The 21519-nt window shown below is 36.5% G+C and overlaps 1 protein-coding gene across 6 annotated transcripts in view; it reads left to right on the forward strand.

The window, feature by feature from the left end:
• Window positions 1–21519, forward strand: part of arap1 (ArfGAP with RhoGAP domain, ankyrin repeat and PH domain 1) — a 92014-nt gene that overhangs the window by 20055 nt on the left and 50440 nt on the right. For all 6 annotated transcript variants that reach the window (XR_013817038.1, XR_013817039.1, XM_079823434.1 and 3 more), the window contains exon 2: window positions 2986–3783. Coding sequence is in view for 4 of the 6 variants with exons in the window: in XM_079823434.1 (XP_079679560.1) it covers window positions 3041–3783 (743 nt within the window). In the remaining 2 variants the exon portion in view is untranslated. The remainder of the gene's footprint in view (window positions 1–2985; window positions 3784–21519) is intronic.

Genomic DNA, 21519 nt, shown 5'->3' on the forward strand with positions numbered 1-21519 from the left:
AAGATTCCAAAACTTCCAAGATTCCAAAACTTCAAAATTTACAAAACTATTTCAAAACGTCCAAGATTCCAAAACTTCCAAGATTCCAAAACATCCAAGATTCCAAAACTTCCAAGATTCCAAAACATCCAAGATTCCAAAACTTCCAAGATTCCAAAACTTCAAAATTTACAAACTATTTCAAAACGTCCAAGATTCCAAAACGTTTCCAAAACGTCCAAGATTCCAAAACGATTCCAAAACGTCCAAGATTCAAAAACTTCCAAGATTCCAAAACGTCCAAGATTCCAAAACTTCAAAATTTACAAAACTATTTCAAAACGTCCAAGATTCCAAAATGATTCCAAAACTTTCAAATTTACAAAACATCCAAGATGCCAAAACATCCAAGATTCTAAAATAGGGCTGTAACGATTTGACCAAAAATAAAAACCTCGATTAATTGAACATTTGACCTCGATTACGATTAATGAACGATTATTTTGCTTTTTTTTTTTTTGCCCTCATAAGGTTTTGAGTAAGTTCACTGATAAGGCTTGTACTGTACATATTTTCTACTATTAGAGGTGGAATTTTTTTTTCTAATGAAAAAGTGCATTTCTTTGTGCAGATACATTAGCACATAGGCCTACATTACATTTATCTGAATGCATTAATGAGAGAGTGATTGTGTGTGTGAATTACTCATACCGTCTCTATTCATCATGAAGCTGTGGTTTGTACTTCAAAGGTATTAATGTATGCCTATAACGGTTGAGTTTCTGAGCTCCTTTAGTGACTTTACTTTAGTCACAGGACGGCGTTGACACTGCGTTTCTGTACGTTTCTGCGCGCAATCTTCACGTGATGTGCGAGCTTCTGTCTGAGTGCTTGTTTGTGGTTTGTCACAATATATCAGGCATTAGTTCAACATAACACACATCTGATGGTCGAAACTCGCTTTAATGTTCAAACTGGCAGGGCTTAAACCACATACAAATGACAAACTTTGTGAGAACGCAGGGGAAAGATCTGCCTTCAGGGCGCGCGCGTTATCAGAGACGCGACACGGCTCTCTGTGTCACTGAAAAAAGCTGAGCACTGAATGGAGAAGTTTTCCGTATCGTTGTTTTTGAATAGTGCACAATCGCTTTAAATGTTGAAACTGGCAAGCCTTTAAATGCATACTTGACAAACGTTATGAGCACGAAAGTGAAAGCGGCTTCAGGGCTTGCGCGCGCCGTCTGTGTGTGTGTGTGTGTGTGTGTGTCAGCGCGTAGGCTTTAAGAACAGCAATTAACTGACCTGTTTAAACTGTGTAAAACATGCAGTTACTATAGTGATTCTGGGCATCTATAACACAGATAACTGCTTCTGCATCTGTGTGTGTCTGCAAACTGCTCTTGATGTGACTGACGGGGTGGAGTCACGTGAAAACCGAAATAACCGACTTGTGAAAAACACGTCGGTTAGAGGTTCTGAATGTCGGTTTCGGTTATTTTTCGATTAATCATACAGCCCTATTCCAAAACTTCCAAGATTCCAAAACGTTTCCAAAACATCCAAGATTCCAAAATGTTCAAGATTCCAAAACATCCAAGATTCCAAAATGTTCAAGATTCCAAAATGTTCAAGATTCCAAAACGTCCAAGATTCCAAAACGTCCAAGATTCCAAAACGTCCAAGATGCCAAAACGATTCCAAAACGATTCCAAAACGATTCCAAAACGTTTCAAAAACGTCCAAGATTCCAAAACGTCCAAGATTCCAAAACGTCCAAGATTCCAAAACGTCCAAGATTCCAAAACGTCCAATATTCCAAAACTTCCAAGATTCCAAAACTTCCAAGATTCCAAAACTTCCAAGATTCCAAAACGTTTCCAAAACGTCCAAGATTCCAAAACGTTTCCAAAACTTCCAAGATTCCAAAACGATTCCAAAACGATTCCAAAACGTCCAAGATTCCAAAACTTCCAAGATTCCGAAACGATTCCAAAACGTCCAAGATTCCAAAACTTCCAAGATTCCAAAACTTCAAAGAATCCAAAACGTTTCCAAAACGTCCAAGATTACAAAGCTTCCAAGATTACAAAACGTTTCCAAAACTTCCAAGATTCCAAATCGTCCAAGATTCCAAAACGATTCCAAAACGTCCAAGATTCAAAAACTTCCAAGATTCCAAAACGTCCAAGATTCCAAAACTTCCAAGATTCCAAAACGTTTCCAAAACGTCCAAGATTCCAAAACTTCCAAGATTCCAAAACGATTCCAAAACGTCCAAGATTCCAAATTGTCCAAGATTCCAAAACGATTCCAAAACGTCCAAGATTCAAAAACTTCCAAGATTCCAAAACGTCCAAGATTACAAAGCTTCCAAGATTCCAAAACGTCCAAGATTACAAAGCTTCCAAGATTCCAAAACGTTTCCAAAACTTCCAAGATTCCAAATCGTCCAAGATTCCAAAACGATTCCAAATTGTCCAAGATTCAAAAACTTTCAAGATTCCAAAACGTCCAAGATTCCAAAACGTTTCCAAAACGTCCAAGATTCCAAAACTTCCAAGATTCCAAAATGTCCAAGATTCCAAAACGATTCCAAAACTTCCAAGATTCCAAAACGTCCAAGATTCCAAAACGATTCCAAAACGATTCCAAAACTTCCAAGATTCCAAAACGTTTCCAAAACGTCCAAGATTCCAAATCGTCCAAGATTCCAAAACGATTCCAAAACGTCCAAGATTCAAAAACTTCCAAGATTACAAAACGTCCAAGATTCCAAAACGTCCAAGATTCCAAAACGATTCCAAAACTTCAAAAATTTCTACATTTTCCAAGTTAGAAAACCGTAGAAAAATTTGTGAACATTTCCAAAATAGTTTCTGAAAAATTTCAGTGAATTTCGAGAAAGTTAGCAAAAAATCTGGAGAGTTTCTGGAAACTTTGCGACCCTAATCATTAGTGGTGATTATTGATTACCCCCCCCCCCTCTCTCTCTCTCTTCCCCAGTCCCGATGACTCCCTAACCAGTGCAGCATCCAGAGGGTCCTCCCGCGCTCCGGTCATGTCCTCCATCCCGCCGGAAGCGTCCCAGCCTGTGGTGGAGTGGCTGAGCGGCCTCCGGCTCGACCAGTACAGCTCTGCGTTCCAGGAGGCTGGACTGGGAACGCTGTGGGAATGCCAGGATCTGTCCTCGGCGAAGCTTCAGCGGATGGGCGTGGCTCTGCCCGGCCACAGGAAGCGGATGCTCGGGAGCCTGCACAAGCTCTTCCGGTCGGAGGAGTGGATGGAGGAGGAGGTGGAGCGGGAGGAGGACCGGCCCGTCGCCAGGGAGAGGACGAAGTTCAAAGAGGGGGGGGCGGAAAACAAGCGGCTTCCTCCAGTCCCCCCGCGGGTCATGCCCAATCGGCCTCCCGTTCCCTTCACATCCGTAACCACGGCGACGACCACGGAGATGAAGGACACGCCCACACCTGCTGAGCGAGCCAAGCCCACCCCCACGCCGAGGCCACGCCCAGAGCCTCTTAAAGGGCCGGCGCAGCAGAAGAGCGAACGCTTGTCTTCTTCTTCTTCTTCTTCCTCTTCCTCGGAGCGCCTCCACCTGTACGAGCAGTGCTCATCCCCCGCTCAGGGGGAAGCTGGGGCTCCTCCTCTTCCTCCTAAGAGCTATGCTGTGGGCGTGTCTAAAGAGCCCAAAGACGCCCCCCAGGGCCCGTTCAGACCCCCCATCCCCCCCCCACGTGTGTCCGGCGGGACCAGGACTTCTAATCCCGGGAGCACGTCGTCCGGAAGCCCGCCCACTTTCAGGTAAGGACACCATTTTGTAGAGTGAGAAGTGCATTGCATTGTGGGACACACACCTCACACAGTGCTAGCAAATGTTCTAAACTGCACACACACTCCAGGAACAGGGAGAGTAGTACACTCTAAAAAAAAAGGTTCTATATTGCACCAAAAATGGTGCTTGACTCGTAATCATAGGGGAACCTTTTTTAGTGCTATATAGCAACACTTTTGGTGCTTCAGCGGTTCTTCAGCGGTTCTTCAGTGGATCTTCTGAGGTTCTTCACCGGTTCTTTGACTAAGGTGCTATATAGCACCTCTGAAGAACCGCTGAAGAACCACTGAAGCACCAAAATTGGTGCTATATAGCACTTAAAAAAGGTTCCCCTATGATTACGCGTCAAGAACCATTTTTGGTGCCATATAGAACCTTTTTTTTAGAGTGTATCTTACACTCTAAAAAAAAGGCTCGTAATCATAGGGGAACCTTTTATAGTGCTATATACAGGGGCGTAAATCACGGGGGGACAGAACCCCCCCAATCTGAGGGCTGTCCCTCCCTAAAAACCATGCTGAGTATTGTAAATAATACAATGATATATACTTAAAATAAATGTCTAAGTAGTAAAACAATACAAAAGCAAACGGGACAAAACAGGGTACCCGCGGGATCTTAAAAAGTCTTAAATGTCTTTAATTTCAAAATAAAAATTTTAAGGCCTTAAAAAGTCTTAAATTCGCTGAAGTGTTGAGTTCTAGGTCTTAAATAATTTTAAATGGGTCTTAATTTTCCTACGTCCATGTAACGCTACCTCTTGCTCATTGACATGCTCCCGCAGCGTTTTAGAGAGAGTGTGTGTGTGTGTGTGTGTGTTGTAGTTTGTTTTTTCACTAGTGAGAGACCAACATGCATCTTATATTGCAGCCAATCAGCTTTCGTGTTATTGGCGCTAGTCTCTTTCGGATTGTACCACAGACATATCAAACATATTTTATTCTTCAGCTTCAGTTCTCCAGTTCTTCCAGTTCCGTGATCGTGAAAGCGAAGGCGAATCTTCCTTACTTGCCATCTCGCATAATGACCAAATAAAAGTATATGCCCGATAGCACTAAAAAAAGAGTTTAAAAAGCGATGTAAACCCCGAATTAATTCGCTACTGACACTCGGACCGATGTCAGACTGGCCGCGGATTCTGTGCCCGCGTTTGCCACCTCAGCGCTCGCGCGAGTGAACTGAGTCTAGGCGCATTACTGTAGGTCTTATGGTGCGTTCACACCGGACGCGATTCGCGCGAGTGATTTACATGTTAAGTCAATGCAGAGACGCGAAATGGCATTCTGCAGCGCGATTCGCGCGATTGAGGCGGCGCGAAGGACGCGTTTTGAACGCCGCGTTAACCAATCAGGAGCTTGCTGTAGTAGTGACAACAATGAGGAGAAAATCTGTATATTAATATCTGGTTCAGACAATATGATTATCACTGTGATAACATTAAATGACATGAAACACAACCCAGTCTCTTTTTGGTAAATGCAAGTTTATGTTTGATCAATAATACAAAAGTATAAGTAAAAGGTATAATAAGCTACACATGAAATAAAGCAAACAATCCAGTCAAACATTCAAAGTCAGCGCTAGTCGGCTAACGTTACAACTGCAACGTACAGTTATAGCCTAAAAATATAAAGTAATGAAACTTCTCTTTGCCTTCAGTCTAAACGATTTGCCAGGGAACAAATTATAGATCCATGAGACCAAAGATCGGCCGTTACAAGACGAATTATAGCTGGAGCCGCCACAGAGACCTCACCCGTATGTGTTTACAATGGCATATTATAAACTTACCAGAATACTTTATTACTTGAAAGAAGTAAATATACATTAATGAGCACATATATTTTTGAAAGAACTAAGTGTTTTTAGCTAAGAATAAACTAAAAAAAGTTACACAGTGTAGCTTTAAGTTGTATTTATTTGTCCTATTGTCAAACAAGATTCATGCATTTTGTTTGTTTTATTGCCATGTGTGACTATTGTGCATCCAACATAATGATATGGTAAATGTGGCATCCTAATTATGACAGAAAAAACATGCAAATTTCTGAAAATGACCACCACAAAATCAGTCATTTTGATCTCACAAAAAATTATATACACACACACACACACACACACACACGCACACACACACACACACACGCGGTCAAAAGTTTGAGAACGGTAAGATTTTAAAAATGTTTTTAAAGAAGTCTCTTCTGCTCACCAAGGCTGCATTTATTTGATCCAAAATACAGCAAAAACAGTATTATTGTGATTTTTTTTTTTTTTTTTTTTACAATTTAAAGTAACTATTTTATATTTCAGTATATTTTAAAATGCAATTTATTTCTGTGATTCAAAGCTGAATTTTCAGCATCATTACTCCAGACTTTAGAGTCACATAATCCTTCAGAAATCATTTTTTAACTTTCAGATAAATGCTGTTCTTTAGAACTTTCTATCCATCAAAGAATCCTAAAAAAATGTGTTCATCACTGATAATAATCATAAGTGTGTGTGGATCATCAGATCCTCATATGAGAATGATTGTGAAGGGTCATGTGACACTGAAGACTGGAGTAATGATGATAAATCACAGGAATGAATCACACTTTACTGTATATTCACATGAGAACAGTCACAACAGAACTGTCACAATATTACAGCTTTTTTATATTTTTAATAACATAAATGCAGAATGTAAAAACATTAAAAAATCTTCCCGTTCTCAGACTTTTGACCGGTAGTGTGTGTGTGTATATTAATCCTGGTGGGATTGAGCTTTGAGGAAGTGCAAGTTTACTAATACTTTGTTCAATTTGAATAAATTAATTTGCTTTGCAAGTAATTTTGTGATTCTGCATTTCCTTTTGTACGTTTTTATTTATTGCGTGATATAGGTCTTAAATTTAATTCACAATGGTCTTGAAAAGGTCTTAAAAAGTCTTAAATTTGACTTGGTGAAACCTGCAGATATCCTGCAAAAAATGCGTTTAAGTTTAGAAACATTTTGAGTCTGAGTGTATGCGCACTGCGCTCCGCCAGGTGTGTGTCGGGTTTTGCGCAATATGATCATAAGTGGCAGATCAGAGGACTTGCTGCAGTTCAATATCTAAAGATCTGAATATCATAAATACTATGTGGAGGACGCAAGATAATTTAATAATTATAATATGACTGCGCTTTGTGTTGTTAGTCAGATAAAATGACAGAGAAAAGAAAAACGGACAATAGATCATTTTTCAGTGCAGCAAAACGCCAAATAAGCACAAAATGTTTTTTTTATTTATTTATTTTTTGGTCGTAGAATGCTATATAGCACAAAAAAATGTTTCCCTATGATTACGAGCCAAGAACCATTTTTGGTCCCATATAGAACCTTTTTTTTTTAGAGTGTATCTTACACTCATGACCCTGAATGCTTTGGCACACACACACACACACACACACACACACACACACACACACACACTAGTGTGTGTTTCCTGTGACTGGAGGTCATGTGACCAGCGGGTCAAACGGCGGTGGGAATGAGTCAGAGCTGGAGAGTGATGTGTCCTTCCAGGCAGAGGATCAGCTGACTCTGAGCTGAGAGAGCAGCGCCCTCTGGTGGACACACAGCAGAATGGCATTACACACACACACACACACACACACACAGACACACACACACACACACACACACACACACACACTCACTCCAGGCACTAGATGTCAGCAGCTCTCCTCTGAGAAATCTTATCAGGCATTTTCTTCCTGGCAATTATGCAGTTCAGCTCACCGATCAGGCATAACATTATGACCAGGTGTAGTGAATAACACTGATGATCTGTTAGTGGGTGGGATATATTAGGCAGCAAGTGAACATGTTGTCCTCAGAGTTGATGTGTTAGAAGCAGGAAAAATGGGCAAGAGTGAGGATTTGACAAGGGCCAGATTGTGTTGGGTCAGAGCATCTCCAAAACTGCAGCTCTTGTGACTCTAATAGTGTGTTTGAGCTTCAGCCACTACAGATCTATCACTGATAACGCCTTGCAACTAGCTGAGGACATGCTAGCAGTGTGCTAAAACATGCTAGTTCATGCAAATTCGTGTTAGCAACACATTAAAACATGTTAAATTAAGCTAGCAACTTGTTAATTAATGCTAAATCATGTTAACAACTTGTTTATTCATGTTAAACAATGTTACCATGTCAAATCATATTAAAACATGCTAAGTCATGCTAGCAAAATGATAAATCATGCTAGCAAATTGCTAATTAATGTTAAAAAATGCTAGCACCATGTCAAATCATGTTAAAACATGCTAGTTTATGCTACCAAAATATTAGCAACATGTCAATTCCTGTTAAAACATGCTAATTTATGCCACCAATATGCTACCAACATGTCGATTAATGTTAAAACATGTTAAGTCATGCTAGCAACATGATAAATCATACTAGCCAATTGCTAATTAATGTTAAAACATGCTAGCACCATGTCAGATCATGTTAAAACATTCTAGTTTATGCTACCAAAATGCTAGCACCATGTCAAATCATGTTAAAACATGCTAAGTCATGCTAGCAAAATGATAAATCATGCTATCAAATTGCTAATTAATGTTAAAAAATGCTAGCACCATGTCAAATCATGTTAAAACATGCTAGTTTATGCTACCAAAATATTAGCAACATGTCAATTCCTGTTAAAACATGCTAATTTATGCCACCAATATGCTACCAACATGTCGATTAATGTTAAAACATGCTAAGTCATGCTAGCAACATGATAAATCATACTAGCCAATTGCTAATTAATGTTAAAACATGCTAGCACCATGTCAGATCATGTTAAAACATTCTAGTTTATGCTACCAAAATGTTAGCAACATGTCAATTCATGTTAAAACATGCTAAGTCATGCTAACATGATAAATCATGCTAGCAAATTTTTAATTAATGTTAAAAAATGTAAGCACCATGTCAAATCATGTTAAAACATGCTAGTTTATGCTACCAAAATGTTAGCAACATGTCAATTCATGTTAAAACATGCTAATTTATGCTAGCAAATTGAAAATTAATGTTAAAACATGCTAATTAATGCTATCAACATGCTAGCAACATATCAATCCATGTTAAAACATGATAAGTCATGCTAGCAACATGTCAATTCATGTTAAATCATGCTAATTTATGCTAGCAACATAAATCATGCTAGCAACTTGAAAATTAATGTTTAAACATGCAAATTAATGCTATCAACATGCTAGCAACATATCAATCCATGTTAAAACATGATAAGTCATGCTAGAAAAATGCCAAATCATGTTAAAACATGCAAATTTATGCAACCAACATGATAGCAACATGTCAAATCATGTTAAAACATGCAAATTTATGCAACCAACATGATAGCAACATGTCAAATCATGTTAAAACATGCAAATTTATGCAACCAACATGATAGCAACATGTCAAATCATGTTAAAACATGCAAATTTATGCTACCAACATGCTAGAAAAATGCCAAATCATGTTAAAACATGCACATTTATGCAACCAACATGCTAGCAACATGTCAAATCATGTTAAAACATGCAAATTTATGCTACCAAAATGTTAGCAACATGTCAATTAATGTTAAAACATGTTATCAAAATGCTAACAACATATCAATCCATGTTAAAACATGATAAGTCATGCTAGCAACATGTCAATTCATGTTAAATCATGCTAATTTATGCTAGCAACATAAATCATGCTAGCAACTTGAAAATTAATGTTTAAACATGCAAATTTATGCTACCAACATGCTAGCAAAATGCCAAATCATATTAAAACATGCAAATTCATGCTACTAACATGCTAGCAAAATGCCAAATCATGTTAAAACATGCAAATTTATGCTACCAACATGCTAGCAACTTGCCAAATCATGTTAAAACATGCAAATTTATGCTACCAACATGCTAGCAAAAAATGCCAAATCATGTTAAAACATGCAAATTTATGCTACCAACATGCTAGCAACATGCCAAATCATGTTAAAACATGCAAATTCATGCTACCAACATGCTAGCAACATGCCAAATCATGTTAAAACATGCAAATTTATGCTACCAACATGCTAGCAACATGCCAAATCATGTTAAAACATGCAAATGTATGCTATCAACATGCTAGCAACATGCCAAATCATGTTAAAACATGCAAATTTATGCAACCAACATGATAGCAACATGTCAAATCATGTTAAAACATGCAAATGTATGCTACCAACATGCTAGCAAAATGCCAAATCATGTTAAAACATGCACATTTATGCAACCAACATGATAGCAAAATGCCAAATCATGTTAAAACATGCACATTTATGCTACCAACATGCTAGCAAAATGCCAAATCATGTTAAAACATGCACATTTATGCAACCAACATGCTAGCAACATGCCAAATCATGTTAAAACATGCAAATTTATGCAACCAACATGATAGCAACATGTCAAATCATGTTAAAACATGCAAATTTATGCTACCAACATGATAGCAACATGTCAAATCATGTTAAAACATGCAAATTTATGCTACCAACATGATAGCAACAAGTCAAATCATGTTAAAACATGCAAATTTATGTAACCAACATGATAGCAACAAGTCAAATCATGTTAAAACATGCAAATTTATGCTACCAACATGATAGCAACATGCCAAATCATGTTAAAACATGCACATTTATGCTACCAACATGCTAGCAAAATGCCAAATCATGTTAAAACATGCAAATTTATGCAACCAACATGCTAGCAACAAGTCAAATCATGTTAAAACATGCAAATTTATGCTACCAACATGATAGCAACATGCCAAATCATGTTAAAACATGCAAATGTATGCTACCAACATGCTAGCAAAATGCCAAATCATGTTAAAACATGCAAATTTATGCAACCAACATGATAGCAAAATGCCAAATCATGTTAAAACATGCACATTTATGCTACCAACATGCTAGCAAAATGCCAAATCATGTTAAAACATGCACATTTATGCAACCAACATGCTAGCAACATGCCAAATCATGTTAAAACATGCAAATTTATGCAACCAACATGATAGCAACATGTCAAATCATGTTAAAACATGCAAATTTATGCTACCAACATGATAGCAACATGTCAAATCATGTTAAAACATGCAAATTTATGCTACCAACATGATAGCAACAAGTCAAATCATGTTAAAACATGCAAATTTATGTAACCAACATGATAGCAACAAGTCAAATCATGTTAAAACATGCAAATTTATGCTACCAACATGCTAGCAAAATGCCAAATCATGTTAAAACATGCACATTTATGCAACCAACATGCTAGCAACATGCCAAATCATGTTAAAACATGCAAATTTATGTAACCAACATGCTAGCAACATGCCAAATCATGTTAAAACATGCACATTTATGCAACCAACATGCTAGCAACATGCCAAATCATGTTAAAACATGCAAATTTATGTAACCAACATGATAGCAACATGTCAAATCATGTTAAAACATGCAAATTTATGCAACCAACATGATAGCAACATGTCAAATCATGTTAAAACATGCAAATTTATGTAACCAACATGCTAGCAAAATGCCAAATCATGTTAAAACATGCACATTTATGCAACCAACATGATAGCAAAATGCCAAATCATGTTAAAACATGCACATTTATGCTACCAACATGCTAGCAAAATGCCAAATCATGTTAAAACATGCACATTTATGCAACCAACATGCTAGCAACATGCCAAATCATGTTAAAACATGCAAATTTATGCAACCAACATGATAGCAACATGTCAAATCATGTTAAAACATGCAAATTTATGCTACCAACATGATAGCAACATGTCAAATCATGTTAAAACATGCAAATTTATGCTACCAACATGATAGCAACAAGTCAAATCATGTTAAAACATGCAAATTTATGTAACCAACATGATAGCAACAAGTCAAATCATGTTAAAACATGCAAATTTATGCTACCAACATGATAGCAACATGCCAAATCATGTTAAAACATGCACATTTATGCTACCAACATGCTAGCAAAATGCCAAATCATGTTAAAACATGCAAATTTATGCAACCAACATGCTAGCAACAAGTCAAATCATGTTAAAACATGCAAATTTATGCTACCAACATGATAGCAACATGCCAAATCATGTTAAAACATGCACATTTATGCAACCAACATGATAGCAAAATGCCAAATCATGTTAAAACATGCACATTTATGCTACCAACATGCTAGCAAAATGCCAAATCATGTTAAAACATGCACATTTATGCAACCAACATGATAGCAAAATGCCAAATCATGTTAAAACATGCACATTTATGCTACCAACATGCTAGCAAAATGCCAAATCATGTTAAAACATGCACATTTATGCAACCAACATGCTAGCAACATGCCAAATCATGTTAAAACATGCAAATTTATGCAACCAACATGATAGCAACATGTCAAATCATGTTAAAACATGCAAATTTATGCTACCAACATGATAGCAACATGTCAAATCATGTTAAAACATGCAAATTTATGCTACCAACATGATAGCAACAAGTCAAATCATGTTAAAACATGCAAATTTATGTAACCAACATGATAGCAACAAGTCAAATCATGTTAAAACATGCAAATTTATGCTACCAACATGCTAGCAAAATGCCAAATCATGTTAAAACATGCACATTTATGCAACCAACATGCTAGCAACATGCCAAATCATGTTAAAACATGCAAATTTATGTAACCAACATGCTAGCAACATGCCAAATCATGTTAAAACATGCACATTTATGCAACCAACATGCTAGCAACATGCCAAATCATGTTAAAACATGCAAATTTATGTAACCAACATGATAGCAACATGTCAAATCATGTTAAAACATGCAAATTTATGCTACCAACATGCTAGCAAAATGCCAAATCATGTTAAAACATGCACATTTATGCAACCAACATGCTAGCAACATGCCAAATCATGTTAAAACATGCTAATTTATGCAACCAACATGATAGCAACATGTCAAATCATGTTAAAACATGCAAATTTATGCTACCAACATGATAGCAACATGCCAAATCATGTTAAAACATGCACATTTATGCAACCAACATGCTAGCAAAATGCCAAATCATGTTAAAACATGCACATTTATGCAACCAACATGCTAGCAACATGCCAAATCATGTTAAAACATGCAAATTTATGCAACCAACATGATAGCAACATGTCAAATCATGTTAAAACATGCAAATTTATGCTACCAACATGCTAGCAACATGCCAAATCATGTTAAAACATGCAAATGTATGCTATCAACATGCTAGCAACATGCCAAATCATGTTAAAACATGCAAATTTATGCAACCAACATGATAGCAACATGTCAAATCATGTTAAAACATGCAAATTTATGCTACCAACATGCTAGCAAAATGCCAAATCATGTTAAAACATGCAAATTTATGCAACCAACATGATAGCAACATGTCAAATCATGTTAAAACATGCAAATTTATGCTACCAACATGCTAGCAAAATGCCAAATCATGTTAAAACATGCTAATTTATGCAACCAACATGATAGCAACATGCCAAATCATGTTAAAACATGCAAATTTATGCTACCAACATGCTAGCAAAATGCCAAATCATGTTAAAACATGCACATTTATGCAACCAACATGATAGCAACATGTCAAATCGTGTTAAAACATGCAAATTTATGCAACCAACATGTTAGCAAAATGCCAAATCATGTTAAAACATGCAAATTTATGCTAGCAACATGTTAGCAAAATGCCAAATCATGTTAAAACATGCAAATATATGCAACCAACATGATAGCAACATGACAAAGCATGTTCAAATAGGCTAATTTATGCTACCAACATGCTAACAACGTGCTAATTAATGTTAAAACATGCTAGCAAACATGTCAATTCATGTTAAAACATGCTAATTTATGCTACCAACATGATAACAACATGATAAATCATGTTAACAACTTGCTTATTCATGTTAAAACATGCTAATTTATGCTACCAACATCATAGCAACATGATAAATCATGTTAACAACTTGCTAATTAATGTAAAAACGTGCTAGCAAACATGTCAATTCAAGTTAAAACATGCTAATTTATGCTACCAACATGATAGCAACATGATAAATCATGTTAACAACTTGCTTATTCATGTAAAAACATGCTAGCAAACATGTCAATTCACGTTAAAACATGCTAATTTATGCTACCAACATCATAGCAACATGATAAATCATGTTAACAACTTGCTAATTAATGTTAAAACATGCTAGCAAAATGTCAATTCATGTTAAAACATGCTAATTTATGCTACCAACATGCTAGCAAACATGTCAGTTCACGTTAAAACATGCTAATTTATGCCACCAACATGATAGCAACATGTCAATTCATGTTAAAACATGCTAATTTATGCTACCAACATGATATCAACATGTCAATTCATGTTAAAACATGCTAATTTATGCCACCAACATGATGGCAACATGATAAATCATGTTAACAACTTGCTTATTCATGTAAAAACATGCTAGCAAACATGTCAATTCACGTTAAAACATGCTAATTTATGCTACCAACATGATATCAACATGTCAATTCACGTTAAAACATGCTAATTTATGCTACCAACATGATAGCAACATGACAAATCATGTTAACAACTTGCTTATTCATGTTAAAACATGCTAGCAAACAATTCATGCTAATGTATCTATCCATCTATGTATCCATACATCTATACATCCATCTCTCTATTTCTCTCTCTCTCCATCCATCTCTCTATCTCACTTTATCTCTATCCATCCATCTAATCTAATCTATCTGTTTTTCTGATGTTATTGCCTTCAAAACATTTAAACTTCAAACGTGAAGCGCTCAGACTTCCAGCTTTTAAAACTCTTTCAGACGTTCTGTTCTTCCTCTAGAGTGTGTGTTGAGACGCTGATCCTCCAGAGTGTGTGTTGAGCAACATAAATCATGCTAGCAACGTGAAAATTAATGTTTAAACATGTTAATTTATGCCACCAACATGCTAACAACATGTCAAATCATGTTAAAATATGCTAATTTATGCTACCAACATGCTAACAACATGTCAAATCATGTTAAAATATGCTAATTTATGCTACCAACATGCTAACAACATGTCAAATCATGTTAAAATATGCTAATTTATGCTACCAACATGCTAACAACATGTCAAATCATGTTAAAATATGCTAATTTATGTTACCAACATGCTAACAACATGTCAAATCATGTTAAAATATACTAATTTATGCTACCAACATGCTAACAACATGTCAAATCATGTTAAAATTTACTAATTTATGCTACCAAAATGCTAACAACATGTCAAATCATCTTAAAATATGCTAATTTATGCTACCAACATGCTAACAACATGTCAATTCATGTTAAAACATAAGTCATGATGGCAACATGATAAATCATGCTAGCAACTTGCTAATTAATGTTAAAACATGCTAATTTATGTTACCAAAATGCTAGCAACATGTCAATTCACGTTAAAACATGCTAGTTTATGCTACCAAAATGTTAGCAACATGTCAATTCCTGTTAAAACATACTAATTTATGCTAGCAACATTATAAATCATGCTAGCAAATTGCTAATTAATATTAAAACATGCTAATTTTTGCCACCAACATGATAGCAACATGATAAATCATGTTAACAACTTGCTTATTCATGTTAAAATATGCTAGCAAACATGTCAATTCATGTTAAAACATGCTAATTTATGCTACCAACATGATACATCATGTTAACAACTTGCTAATTAATGTTAAAACATGCTAGCAAACATGTCAATTCGTGTTAAAACATGATAATTTATGCTACCAACATGATAGCAACATGATAAATCATGTTAACAACTTGCTAATTAATATTAAAACATGCTAGCAAAATGTCAATTCACGTTAAAATATGCTAATTTATGCTACCAACATGCTAGCAAACATGTCAATTCACGTTAAAACATGCTAATTTATGCTACCAACATGATAGCAACATGACAAATCATGTTAACAGCTTGCTTATTCATGTTAAAACATGCTTGCAACAATTCATGCTAATTTATGCATAATCTATCCATCTATGTATCCATACATCTATACATCCATCTCTCTATTTCTCTCTCTCTCCATCCATCTCTCTATCTCACTTTATCTCTATCTATCCATCCATCTAATCTAATCTATCTCTTTTTCTGATGTTATTGCCTTCAAAACATTTAAACTTCAAACATGAAGCGCTCAGACTTCCAGCTTTTAAAACTCTTTCAGCCGTTCTGTTCTTCCTCTAGAGTGTGTGTTGAGACGCTGATCCTCCAGAGTGTGTGTTTAGACTCCGCTCCTGATTTCTGCGTGTGTGTGAGTGTGTGTAGCTGTGAACATGAGAAGCGGGAGGCAGAATTCAGGAAGCTCTTTGTTTTTCTGTTTTTTTGAAGGTCTCGACTCAGAGCTCTCACGTCTAAAAGTGTTTTCCACTTCCGTCTGTTCTCTGTGTGGTGGCTTTAGGTCGCTTCACTCGTTCTCGACACGGTTCTCCGACTCTCTCAGGTTTTTCACACTTGTATCCGCACGTCTGTCTGAGTTTATTCCTGTGTAACGGGATTTCTGCCGCTGGAATGGCCGTGTTTGAGCGCGTAAGTTCAATGTGTTTGTTGTTCTGTTTCTTTCTGCACGTTGATTCCCTTTCCTTTTGAATGTTGTTTGTCGATTGACCTTGTTCTGGGTGTGTGTGTTGAGGTGAGCTTGATCTGTAGAGGATGAGGATGATGATGATCATGTGTGTTTGTTGCTCTTCAGAGCCTCACTTTCATTTCCGATGGCATCACAGTTGTTTTGGAGCTGCACTGTAAAACCGCAGGTTCATCTTTTTGGTGGTTTGTGATTGTCGTTTCTTTCCCTGCATGTGTGTCTGAACGTTCTGCAGTTATAAACGTACCTTGTCTCTCACAAAAAAACTCAACTTCCTACTGATCTCCGTGGTGGCGGCTGACCTCGGGTTCACTTCCTGCTGTTCAGCGACTGACCGGTCAGTACAAAACGGTCATTTTCTGGTTTATTTTTGCTCATGGATCATTTCAGATGAAGGTTTGCTTTGCTGAGCACACACTTTTCAGTGGTGCGCTTCCTAAAAACCGCCATCAGACTTAATCATTTATATTTTTGTGCACATCATCCGTTTTAGTGATGAATCATTGATGAATAAGTGAGAATAACTTTTCTTGTCTTGTTTCCAGTCCAAATATTCTTACATTAGGAAGCATTTACTAGACACGCTAAAGTTATTGTCTTGTTTTGGGGGGAAACAACTCAAAATTAAGTGAGTTTTGCTTAAAATAAGCAAAATAATCTGCCAATGGGGTAAGATTTCTTATTTTCCCCACTATTTATGGATAATTAATGCATAAATTAGCATGTTGTTAGCTTGATTTAGCATGTTTTAATGTATCTTATTTCATTTGGGAGTTTTTATTTTGTGTAATTTTGTATTTATGAGCATATAAAAAAGGATCCACACCCGACTTTGATTGCATTGTTTGATGCATTGCATTGCATATCATTTGACTCGGCCTGTCACCCCAAATCTAACAAGACTAATTTTATGATTTTTGGGCAAACCATTCAGAAGTTATAAGCAAAATCTCATTTTTTTTGTGTCTCCGGACCAGTAGGTGGCGCTGTGTTGAAACGCAGCATATAGCCTCAGGTCATGCTTGTGATGATCTGTACCAAGTTTGGTCTAAATACGATAAAGCATTGCGCTTGATTTAGCATTTTGTTAGCATGATTTAACGTGTTATTAGCATGTTTTAATGTATCTTATTTCGTTAGGAGTTATAGACATATGTATTTATGAGCATATAAAAAATGACTTTGATTGCATTGTTTTGCCACTTACTATCACAATTTGGCCAACAAATGGTGGTTTCATATGGTGGTTTCGTCTCGTTCGGACTAGCGGTTTCGAAGATATTCAAGAAAGTTATTTATGCGTATTTATTTATCACAGCATTGCACAAACCATAAAGCAAAACCTAGCGTGTTTGGTATCGATGGACTCGGCAAGGATTCAGGAATCATGAAAATATGTCAGCCAAATCCAAAGTTAAAAGCATGTGGATATTTGATTTTACCACTAGGTGGCGCTGGCTCAAAACGTCTCAGGCTCCTTCAGGGCATCGCACCGATGATCCATACAGAGTTTCGTAACGTTACGCTAATGCACTTTTCAGTTGTTTCCCCCCCAAAACAAAATTTGTACTTGTCTAGTAACGATTGTAAATGAATGTTGATAGTTTCATATTCGTCACGTATAGTTGCATTAATGACAGGTCATCATCCGGTTAAAGGTCGTGTCAATCCTTTAACTTTTAACCCTAAAAGGAGCCAATAGTTCTTCAAATTCTTACTCCAATATACGGTTGAGATGTTTATAGTAAATATGGCTTTAAATGTGCAGTACTTTACATAATTATCAGCGTCAATATTAAATCAAAAGTATTCAAAAAGTGGGTCTTTAGAAATAATACACACTGGCGGTCCAAAGTTTGGAATAATCATGATTTTTTTGTTTCTTAACGAGTCTCTTCTGCTCACCGAGGCTATTTTAATTTGGTCATAAATACAGTAAAAATCTGAAATATTATTCTAATGTAAATCAGCTGTTGTCTATGTGAATATATAGTAAAGTGTGATTTATTCGTGTAACCAAAACAAGTCAACTTTATTTGTATAGCGCTTTTAACAATGTAGATTGTTAAAAGCACAAAAAAACATTGTCAAAACACAAATTATTCTAAACTTATTTATATTGGTGTATTGTGGTGGTTATTATATCCAGGCCATTTTCAGTGAAGATGCAGTGGAGAAGCAGGCCCTGGTGTGATGAAGGTCAAGCTCCCAGAATGCATCAGTGTCATTTTCACAATGACATATGAACTAGTGAAACTGCAGTCATCTCAGGCCGTCTGTGATCTATAAAAGGATGTCCGTATGGAAGCAGCTGCTGTCACATGTTGAGCAATCACACCATTGCCTGTTTTAGAGCTTCGGTTATGTCTCAGATTTGCTGAAGTTTACTTTAGGGTCTCGTCAAAACAACCAAGTCGATACTTAAATTTAAAAAAAAATGTAGCCTTTCTTCAGTACCGAGTCCCACTGATTGGTGCCGCTTTCAAACGCACTCATTAAAAAGCATCAACGGTTTCTATTTACATCGTGTTTTTGCAGCGTTGGGCATTGCAGCCAATCACAGACGTATCTGTTGAGCTCATGAACGCAACGACCAATCAGAGGCTTTCTAGTCCGCTTCAACTCAACACACCAGAATTTGTTCACGCTCTCGAATCGTTCCTTTATAAGCAACAATGTGCAAAACTCAGTGTTTACTTAACTGAGCAGACTACAGGTTTTAATGTATTGTTTACTTTTTTCTGTGAATGTGTCTGTAAATGGTAAAATAATTACCATTAGATAAAATAAACAAAATCTCACGGATATATTTGTGGCAATAGCCAACAATACATTGTATGAGTCAAAATTATCAATTTTTCTTTTATGCCATAAATCATGAGGATATTAATATCATGCTCCATGAAGATATTCCTACCGTAAATATATCATAATTGTATTATTAGTACTATTAGGACTTCATTTGGACAACTTTAAAGGAGATTTTCTCAATATTTAGATTGATTTGCACTCTTTATTTTCAAATATAGCCAAATATTGTCCTCCTGGTGAAAATATTTCATTCCTTTAAAAGTTCTAGCGATTTTAGTAAAAGTTGCTTTGCCCACTTTTTGGCGTCCCGCCGCAAATATAAATAAAAAAAACTAGGAATTGTTCGCAAAAATAGGTTTCGGACCAAATATTTTCATGGCAGAAATGAGATCAGTGAACGGTTTAGGAGTTATGGTCAAACGTGTGTCTTTTTTGGCCCCGTTTGGCCAATCAGGTCGATACAATATCAATGCGTCCCAAAAATGAGACCTACTATTTTTGCCAAGTTTCTAAGCCTTATGGTTTGATCTGCATGATCAGTTATACGACAGAATAATAATAATAATAATAATAATAATGAAAATCCTTACAAATACAGTAGTGTTTCACGCTTAAACCCCTAATAATATATGATAACAAGTAACAGTTTGCACAAGTCCTAGAAAGTGAAGCTAAAGCATTTAAATCGCCCCCTGGTGGCTGGATCCAGTATAAACCCCACCCTCTCCATGTAATCCAATGGGACGCAAACCAAAAAAAAAAAAAATCCAGTTAAATTTTTAAGATGGTTTCTGTGATTTTAGGTAGTCCTTGTCACACAGACGTATCTTCAAGTGTTTAAGTTGGTTATTTGATGCTATAGAAACAAGGAGTGACGTCATGATTGACAGCTGTGCTCGCGAAATCAGTGGATCTTGATAGTTAAATAAAAAAAAAGCTGCATTCTTGCGAAAACTCCCGATATAATCAATGAAGCGGTCTACGCTGGTCAATGAATCTCTTCTTGACATCATGTTTATATTTTGCTGGTTATAATGAAAGGATTTGCGAGCGTGCAGAACAAAAACTCTGCCGTTTGGTTGAGCTGTTAACTTAAAGGCATCTGATTGGTCGTTGCATTCATGCGCTCAACAGATACGTCTGCGATTGGCTACAAAGACGCAAAAACACGTTGTAAATAGAAATCTGATGCTCCTCACAGAGCAATTTCTGAACTTTTTTAACGGGGTATCAGTACTGCAAATATTTGGCCAGACAAAGATTCATTTTGGAGGCTGCCGAACTATTTTAAATGCAGGAAAAACCCATGAAATTTGACTGGTATTGGTACCGTGATAACCCTAGTCTGCATCATTGATCGCTACTGTCTGGTTTTTTTCTGGGAAGCTGCTTTGAAACCATTGGTGTTGTATAAAGCGCTGTGGAAATAAAGATGACTTGACATGCGTGGATGTTATGTGCACATAATTGTATATTTTTAGTTGATTCAGAAAGTCCAGCATGTAAAAACGGAGACGTATTTTGATATCTTTTTTGATGATTAAATGAAATTGTTGGTTGATTTGAGGATGTGAAAGCAGATGAATCAGTCTGAGTGAGTATCTTGGTTTGTGGTTATTCTGTAACGTCAGTGATTTTAACTCTCTGGATTTTCCTGCTTCTCCTGAGGTCTTCTCTTCCCGTCAGTCGACTCTCAGAAACGCAGTGGAAGTGACAGAGCTAAACCACAAGAGAATGGTTCATTCATAACTTGGTATTTGCAGATGTTTTGCTTTTTAAAACTGACTATAGGCTCTCTCGAGGTGGTCAGATGGTCACAGGAAGCCCCATTGTTTGACCGTCCGTATGGGCCTGATCTATAACACACATGAGGAAATGTGTTTCCAGTTCGATAAACCTTCAACAAATGCAGATACTGAAATAAACCTGTGACTATTAGTGAAATCTGTTGACTTTATCAATCTTTGCATCATTATATGCCAACGGTGACCATTCAAAATTGGGAAAAAAGTGTTATTTGCTCATGTTTGCATGCCTGTAACTCAAGAAGTATTAAAGATATCTC

This window comes from Gobio gobio (genome assembly GCF_949357685.1).
Source record: "Gobio gobio genome assembly, chromosome: 8".
Lineage (NCBI taxonomy): Eukaryota > Metazoa > Chordata > Actinopteri > Cypriniformes > Gobionidae > Gobio > Gobio gobio.